Here is a 9,631-nt window from a genome sequence, read left to right on the forward strand (position 1 = left end):
TAGTTTGGTGCTCTGCTAACTACCTCTTACTACACTCAGACTACCTCTAAAGACTTGTCTGCTATTACTGTCACTTTATTACACTTATAAGCTCCTTTTGCACCTTATTCTTTTTGCATTTGCACTACTCTGTCTGGTTTGCACTGTGCCATGTGCCCTTACTTGTATATTGTTTTTGTTTTTTATATATTATATGTATAATTGTATTTATTTGTATCTTTAAATTCCTACCTTTTGTATTTAATGTTACGTGTATGCACCTAGGGTCTGAGAGTAACGCAATTTCAACTGTATGTCCGGTACATATAGCAGAATTGACAAAGTTGACTTTAACTTTTGACTTTGAAAGCAAAATAACATTCAGAAGGCTGTGTAAACAACCGTCTTATGACTTGCAAGACTTGCATAATTTATTTAGTATCAGTGTGCTTAATATGTTTTGTACTTGGTGTCTTTCTGTGCTAGGATCACCTAAAAAGTGATGTTAATTCCAGGTGTAAACAGTGGCGGAGTTCAGGTACAGCTTCAGTATGATGCCTTCCTGTTACTCATTTAACAAGAGGCCCTCACATCTTAGCGCCTTATCAGCTCCAGCCTCTCTCACACTCAGTCATGCTGTCCTCATCGCTGTGGCCGAGGGTGAGGGATTCTCCACGCTCTAAGTGGATTAAAACCTCACTGCATCCCGTTCCAGGCAGCAGTCGCATGGCTTGTCTGTCAAAGGTGGGGGATATTTTCACAGGTTTAGTCTGCGAGCTGGATGGTGCGTTCCAGCCCGGGTCCAGTTAAGAGCACCGTTTGTGCCTCCTCTCACCACATACATGAAAAAACTAGCTCCAGCATCTTCCCACACCCACTACAAACACAGTCTGCCAACGTGCTACATTCCCTAACGTGTGTAGAGATATTGCAAGCTTAAGAAATGCCTGCGTACGTCTCTGTGTTTGCAAAAGGCTTGTCAGGAGCTGCAGTGGGTGAGGGAACTTGAGCGCGGTTTGAGGAAAAGCCCATATGTCAAAGATATTGAATGCATCGGAGAGAGAAAACATAACATTCTGTATGGGATGGGTGGGAATGGATACACTGGACAAATGACAGTGAATATAAGGAGAAATGCTGTTAATTCCAGGCTGTGTTGTCCTCCATGCCCTAGAGTATTGAAATTCTTATTTTTGTCTTACTTGATCAATCAACCTTGCTCTTTATTTTTCCATACACCTTTCACATTATAATATAGCTTTGTGCTGAAAATAAGTTTGATTGGTGGCTGGACACATGGCCCCAAATTAACAAAGAATATTTTCAAAGAATAGTTTACTCAAAAATGAATATTACCCTGTGATTTACTCATTCTCAAGCCGTTTTAGGTGTTTATAATGAATACAATCAGAGTTATATTAACAGATGTCCTGGCTCTTCCAAGCTTTATAATAGCAGTGAATGGGTGTTGAGATTTTGAAGCCCAAAAAAGTGTATCCATCCATCATAAAATGTACTCCACACAGCTCCAGGGGTCAATAAAGACCTTCTGGAGCGAAACAATGCATTTGTGGAAGAAAAATATCATCATCACTAGTGAGTCAATGATTCAATTTCCCATTTATAAAGACAGTCACTTGCTTTATTCCTGAATGAATCAGCCGTTCGAACGAATCAAATGAATTAATTTAACCTACTGGCATTTTTTGTTTTATTATTAAAGTATCTTTTCAGTTATTTAAATAGTTTAATCATTTTTTTTATATTCACAATTTTATATTTAAAACATTAATCTCAACATGAATTTATGAATTTGATTGCACTCATGCCACCTCTGAGCCTCTTTAAACATATGAAAATACACCTACAAGCCACGTTTGTGTTCTTCTGTGCCACCTCTGTAGTACAAATTAGTTTTGTTAATACTGATTTGATTGGTAAAAAGGAAAAAACAAGGTTAAAAACAAAATTCCCTTGTAAATCACTTGAAGGAGTCAAATATCACCTTGTAATGGGAAGGCTACTTTTAATCAGACTTTTTGATTATTGATTAGAAGGTGGTCCTGAAATTTTGACTGTGCTCCTGATAAGGAAAAGTAAGCGTAGATCCCTGAATATAACTCTGATTTAAATCTTCTGAAAGAAGAAAGTCATATACATCTAGGATGGCTTGAGAGTGAGTAAATCATGGTGTAATTTTCATTTTTGGGTGAATTATCCCTTTAATGGATAGCACTGAAGTTAGTTACATGTGCCTGCGTTTTTTTAAATGTACTGTACATATGTTAAGCTTTTTAGTTACAGCACAGTAATAGCCTGACATGAATTGGAGGCATTTAGCTGCTCCTCCAAATAGAGGCCCTTTACATTGAGACTTTCAGACATTAAAATGTTTTATCTTGTAATCAAGTCATCATCAGTTTCCTGGCCAACCCCCCCGTAATTTAAAGTCTCCCTCTGTGTCGAGGTATGTAGAGTGAGGATGTCAGGCTGGATTTGTGGGCACTGATGGGATGGTTCTGCTGTAACCTGGGCTCCCTGGGCTGAGCAGGCGGGGAACTGCGGTACGTCCTTGATGAAGAACTCCGCTGCGACGCGGCCTGTCCCTTTGACTCACGCTGAGCGCTTGATACTCGGGACGAGGAGGTCAGCCTTGACCCACTTTCCCCCGCCTGCCCTTGTGTCATGTTGGGAGAGGTGGGCGAGAGGCCAGGGGTGAGTGGGCGGATGGGTGCGCTGACTTGTTTGCGCGGGGGGTTGCGAGAGAGCGCTCCCGCTGTGGAATCGCAGGTACATCTCAGCCCACCGAGACAGTAATGGACAGGCACTCCCACAGAGCTCAGTGTCTGACCCTCTTATTGTAGCTCCTCATCCTTGCTGACTCCTACAGCTCTCTTCATCACTTCACTGCACTGCGGTGCTTCTGAGCTCCAGCTGTAATCTATGCAATCAAGCAGAAGATGTTGAGCAGTGTTAGCTGCACATCATTTTATGTAATATGGAATATTTTTACACTCTGTAAGTCATTTGTAATATTCAGGAGTGACTGGCTGACCTTTTGGATTTACATGTGCATGTAAAGATGATATCAGACAGGACATGCTTGTTAACATGTAGCGATGTATAAGAAGACAGACACAACTCATCAAAAAGTAAAACTCATTTTCCAGGTTGAACACAGGGTCAAAAAGAAAAATGGGGGTGGGTTAGATGTCCGTCCTTAAGTGTGCAAAGATGTAAGGCATAGTAGCACTTCATGTCATCACAAAATAGCATTTGCAACGCATTTGTGACCCTGGATCACAAAACCAGTCATAAGTAGCTTTGGTACAGTATATTTGTAGCATTAGCCAACAATACATTGTATGGATCAAAATTATCGATTTTTCTTTTATGCCAAAAATCATTATTTTTCATTACCATGAAGATATTTTGCAATTTTTCTACCGTAAATATATCAACTTTAATTTTTAATTAGTAATATGCATTTGGACAAGATTTTCTCAATATTTTCAGTTATTTTTGCACGTTCAGATTTCACATTTTCAGTTGTGTATTGGCCAAATGTAGTCAACAAATCTCAACAAATCCCATACTTCATCTGAAAGCTAAATAAACAAGCTTTCCATTGATGTATAAATCTTAATGTTCATTAATGTTAATGTTTTTGAAATGTAAATTTCAAAAAATTTACCCTTATGACTGGTTTTGTGGTCCAGGCCACATTTGACTTCCTTATTGTCACGTGTTTCTGACTAGAATACATGATTCATGCAGAAAAAAAGGAAATTGATTATATTGTGAAAAGTAAACTTTTGTTGTTGTTGTGGAAAAATGATTTGATTTTAAATATAGGTAAATGTAGTTATATTTAGTAAAAGGTAATAGTAATAGTAGGTAAAATAAATAAAATACTTTATTGCAGCAGCAAAATTACATAAGATGCCATATTTAGTAATTAAGTACTATTATTGTTATTTTTAATGTTAATATTATTAGTAGCAGTATATTTGTATTATATCATTCGTTATTATAAATATGCTAATTTTCTGTGTGAAATTTTCGTACAGTTAAGTTTTAGTATGTTTTAGTAGTGTTGTAGTATGTAAGTTAAAAATCTGTAATGTTATGTGGTCGCTACCAAAGCATTACTGTCACTACCGAAAATGTGCTGTCACTACCAAAACATGGGATGTTTTGTCCAAAATATATAAGTATACTGAATTATCAACTAAGATGTTATGATAGTTTTTGATTCAATGTATATTCAAACTAATGAATCCTTAACTTTGAAATCAGTATGATCAATTTTTTGCCTTTTCCAAAAAATATTAGATTCAAAATACAACAAATCTCATTAATTACACTTGAAATATTGTTAAAAATGCTAAATAAAAAAACAAAATTGCAAATAATATATATTTACAATGTAAATGTAAGCAAAATCTTAAAAGGTCAATATAACCCTTCTAATTAAATTTATTATTAATGTGTTTCGGTAGTTACAAATTGGGGGAGAGGACAAATATTCCAAAACTGAAAATATAATACGAGAATTAACTGCACAATTACTAGAAATGTGTACCTTGGATATTATACAAATTTGCATACATACAATTTAAAAAAAAAATACCTTTTTTTTCCCCAAGACGGTTCCAACTCTGACTTTCGATCAATTCTGTACATTCTCCCATAAATGCGGTGTAATCATGTATGCGATATACAATTCTTAATGTATTAAAAGAAAAAAAAAATTTACCTACAGGTTGTTTTAGAGCAAAACCGTATTGGTCACGTATGATGTGCTGCAAATGTTTATAGGATGCATTGGATTTGGTAGCTTTCACTCCACAGAATCCATCTGATAAACTCAGAGTGGGCTTTTATACACAAGCTGTCACACCCGGACTTCTTTTGGTCATTCCTTTCTTTCTTTCTCTCTCACACGGACACACACACACACTCTCAAACTCAGTGTGTCAGAATGGCAGCTGGCCCTGCGGCTCTCCTGGTTAGTTCCCCTGATAGAGAGTTGGAGACAGACTGGACTGGTGCAGTAGTGCTTATTAGCCATGTCTGTCTGCAGGAGCCCTGCTGAGCCAGCCTTGAACCCTCCGGCCCCCAGCAGAGAAAGAGAGAGAGACAGAGAAGAGAGAGGGAGGTTAAAGCAGTGGAGGACAAAAGCGAGAGCGTGACAGCTGGAAAAAGAGACCTGCCTGTCTGACCTGCATGTCCACTTAGCTAGTTGCCACCTAACCTGATAGAAGGTGGTCATTGCTTTGAATGAGAAAGTGATCCGTTTCATTTATTCAGTAATCTTAGGAAAGCTGTGAGGTAAAGCATCCAATGCATACTGAAAAAAAGTACTTCAAGTACTCTTCTGTTTTATCTGTCAAGTACTCAAGCATTCAAAATGCCCAAAGTGCACATTGCTAATGCAGAGCAGCAAGTGGTTGACATTGTGTTTATTTTTATTTTTTTCCGGGGAGAGAACGTGGGATGTCTGCATGACTAACCTCAGATATTGCAGTGTGGAGACTTGCTGTGGCTGCTAAAGTTTTAATGTGCTACAAGATTAGGGTTTGTGGACAGATGCGTCGAGGCTGTTGGGTTCAACGACAGGTTATAAACCCGCCTTTGTTTTTATGCGTGCGTCTCAGGTTAAGCTGTCCTGTAGAGCTCACCTTTATTGCCGCTAATGGTTTCGGTACTGCTGACGCAGTTGGAGACTCCCTTACCTTGACGTGTCATTCCCTTCGGTCCGCAGTTAAACATCCAACACGCACCTGCAATCAACCCTGATCGGCCCAGTGGAAACAGCCCGTTATTGCCCTCATTAGATGTTATACGGTAGTTCTTTCACACAAATTCATCACATATTAACCTAGATTGTGTGTTTGCTTAGCATTTTCATCTAATCGCCTCTCTCGTGAGCGTTTCTCTCGCGGTAGGCTCGTTCCACACCAGACCAGCTCATGCGAAGATCCCAGAGCTTTTATATCACAGCCATCTGTCAATACAATTTGGTCAAATGATTTCAAAACCTGTGCGTTTCTGGTGTCTTAAGCCAAGTGGCTGGCTGAGCTCCAGCTGGAGCACGTTGAGCATTAAGGCATGATGTGCATTCAAGCTGCCTCCTGCTGATTCATCCCTCACATGCTGAAAAATTACCTTTTGCTCATTAAAGAATTGTGTAAGTTTAAAAAAAAAAAATTTGCATAATTCATTTCCCCCTGAGGAACCGGATGATTAATTAATTACTATGCTATTAAACTGAATCTCTCTCTTTTTTTTTAATTAACCTCAGGACATCCTTCATGTTTGGCTTTTTTTGGTCACATCATTTTCAGTGCATTCGGACATGTGTGGGAATTTCTGAAGTTTTGAAAAATCTCTGTGTAGTTAAAAATAGTTGAGTCAGGGGTTTGTATTATTAGGTTTAGGAGTCTCAATATTCTGCAATCGTCCTAATCGTCCTGTTTTTTTTTTTGTTTTGTTTTTTGAGGCTGTCGTCTGCAGCAAGATGAATCTCTTTAATATATTTCTCTGGCCCGGTTGCTTTGCATAGTGGAGAAAAGATGACGCAGGCTCTGGGTTATAATACCCCAGTGTTTTATTCATATTCTCTTATTTGCAGGGACCCTACATGTTCGCGATTGCTACGCCGCCGTCTGACAGCGTGCTATAGGCTGCATGTAAATGAGGGTTTTAGGAACCATTGTAGTGCAATATCATGCGGGAGTCTCATTAACCTATAAAAAAGCTAAACACTTCTCTGTCTTCCTTTCCTCCTACAGAACTCAATACGGCACAATCTCTCGTTGAACAAGTGTTTTCTCAAAGTGCCTCGCTCCAAAGATGACCCAGGAAAGGTAAGCGTCTCCTTTTCCTCCATATGTAGTGCTGTTTTATTCAGAAATGCAGGTTTTGTACATTCACTAAATACAAAACGCTGCTTTTCTGAGCAGATTCGGCCGTTAAAAAATGCATACGTATCCTTGTGAAAATAGATGAGAGCGAGCACTCTCTGTAACGTTTTAAAAGCGCTCTCCGGAGCTCTCTCGGGGAGAGGAGAAAGCACTTCAGCCCGGCACTTACTGCACGAGAGGGGGGAAGACCACCACCTGCTTCCCCTCAGTCGGCGTACATCTAGTCCGGCCCGCCGGCGCTAAAACAACTAAACTGATTCACGTGTAGGCCAGAGTGCAAAGCGATATATAGCTCAAAATAAGCGTGCACATCTGAAAACACATGTTTATTTTTCTGAAATGTATACAATGCAGTTAGCGCATTGATGGACCCCGGTTAACCTGTTTTTTTCCCCTCCATATAGTACCGCCGCCACAAAGCACGCACACACACTCATTTCTCTGTATCCTCAGCCATCTTGTGCGAGCGCATTCACGCACATACGCTCACAGCGCGACATAAAGAGAAGAGCCGAGGCATGCAGGAGATGGGGACTGAATGCTAATTTCATGTTTTGCTGTAATCCTCTGATATTGACACTCCTGGGATGTGCTCCACTAAATACAAAATAATCTATCGCTGGATGGATTCTATTCCGAATGCACGGCCAACATGCTTGCATCCCTAATGTTCAATTTGGAATTTGCCTCCTTCCACACAGCCCTCCCCCCCCCGGAAGGAGAACTTCAAAGCTGCGCGGGGCTCTCTTGATATGTTCCATCAATATTGTAATACGGCAGGAATATGGACCCTGCTGTTTGTGCGAGATAGTAACTGAGGCGTGTTTCTCAGAGATGGCAAAAACGATTGTTCACTTCACCTTTGTGGTCCACAGCAGCTGCTGAGAATGAGGAAGGCCGAGCTTTAGGGCAGATACAATCACGTTTGCCCTTGAGTAGACAACTGGTCAGAGAGGTCTAGCCTGCTTTGAGACTGTCTGAATGAGTATTTGCACTAGAAACTAGGTTTTAAATTGGTTACTGTTAAACCATTGCAAAACAGACTTGTATGCTTGCAAAGGCTGCATTTATTTGATCAAAAATTTATATACAGTCAAACCAAAATTTAATCAGACACCTTTAACATTTCTCTTATTATCACAGTTTATTTGCTTTAGTTTAGAAAATGGAAATTAAATATGACAAAAACTCATCTCACTAATGTCAGATTACTTTGATAGAAAGGTATATGTGACCCTGGACCACAAAACCAGTCTTAAGTCGCTGGGGTATATTTGTAGCAATAGCCAAAAATACATTGCATGGGTCAAAATTTTAGATTTTTCTTTTATGCCAAAAATCATTAAGAAATTAAGTAAAGTTCATGTTCCATGAAGATTTTTTGTAAAATTCCTACTGTAAACATATCAAAATGTAATTTTTGATTTGTAATATGCATTAAGAACCTAATTTGGACAACTTTAAAGGTGATTTTCTCAGTCTTTTTGACTTTTTTGCACCCTCAGATTTCTGATTTCAAATAGATGTATCTCAGCCAAATATTGTCCTATCCTAACAAACCATACATCAATAGAAAGCTTATTTATTCTGCTTTCATATGATGTATAAATCTCAGTTTTGACAAATTTAACCTTATGACTGGTTTTGTGGTCCAGGGTCACATATGTATTACAATCATCCAAAAATTCAGATAAATGTTAATATGACAGTATTTACACAACTATCAATACTTTGTTGATTAATTACCAAGCAATGTTTAATTTTGTTCAGTCTGTGGTGTAAAAAGGCTGCATTAGCAATTAAAGAAAAAACACTTAAACCAAAGAATTTTTGGTCCCAAATTCTTATTAGTTTTACTGGTAGTCCACTGTATAAAGAATTTTTGGGTGTAATATGTCACAGTTTACTTTATTGTGCTAATCCTAACTTACATAAATGAACGATAGTGTCCTGTACCCACTAGTGAAAAAAAATACCAAAAATTATATCTGGTGTCTGAATACTTTTTGGTTTGACTGTATGTTAAAATACATTAAAGCAGACATTATTCCAGACTTTGTCACATGATCCGGTAATCATAATTAGTCTTTACTGTCACTGTTGATCAATTTAATGCAGATCTTGCTAACCCTAAACTTTTAAACAATAGTATATATTTATATCTTCCTCATTTGTAGGTTGCTTTGGATAAAATGTCTACTAAATGAGTACATGTGAAGTGCTATCAAATTAGGGCTGGGTAAAAAAATAAATAAATAAATAAAAAATCTTAAATCCCAACAATCGATTAGTCTAGTCTGTTTTCAGTTAGTGAATGGAACATTGTAGTGCACCTCGCCAATAAATTACAATAAGTTTTGTGCTTTGTTATGTGATATGAAACAAAGTCTCAGATTTTAAGTTCTGTCAATTTTATTACAGTATTCAAACAGTAAATGCTGTTTTGGCACCGTTTAATGTGGAGAACACTGTAGCGCCTCAGTTTAAGAAAAGCAGCAGAAAGAAGCGCACATGAACTGATTGTCTCCTTCGATTTAATACCAGTTTCAGCACAAAATAAACTGAATAAACATCTGAAATTATGTTCAAAGACTACAACTTACCGAAATCCATATCCTGCCTCATGTAATCACTCAATTAGTGTTTCAACCGCAGAAAGATGTCAATATAACAGCTTGTCAACAATATGTCACATAACGTCACATTTACCTCAGAAAAAATAT

General features: G+C 38.2%; 1 protein-coding gene across 1 annotated transcript in view; it reads left to right on the forward strand.

Annotated features, from left to right (window-relative positions):
* foxj3 (forkhead box J3) overlaps positions 1–9,631 on the forward strand; it is an 86,382-nt gene that overhangs the window by 64,305 nt on the left and 12,446 nt on the right. The window contains exons 3-4 of the mRNA XM_073825489.1: positions 6,777–6,851; positions 7,313–7,424. Coding sequence (XP_073681590.1) covers positions 6,777–6,851; positions 7,313–7,424 — 187 coding nt within the window. The remainder of the gene's footprint in view (positions 1–6,776; positions 6,852–7,312; positions 7,425–9,631) is intronic.

This window comes from Garra rufa, chromosome 20 (genome assembly GCF_049309525.1).
Source record: "Garra rufa chromosome 20, GarRuf1.0, whole genome shotgun sequence".
NCBI lineage: Eukaryota > Metazoa > Chordata > Actinopteri > Cypriniformes > Cyprinidae > Garra > Garra rufa.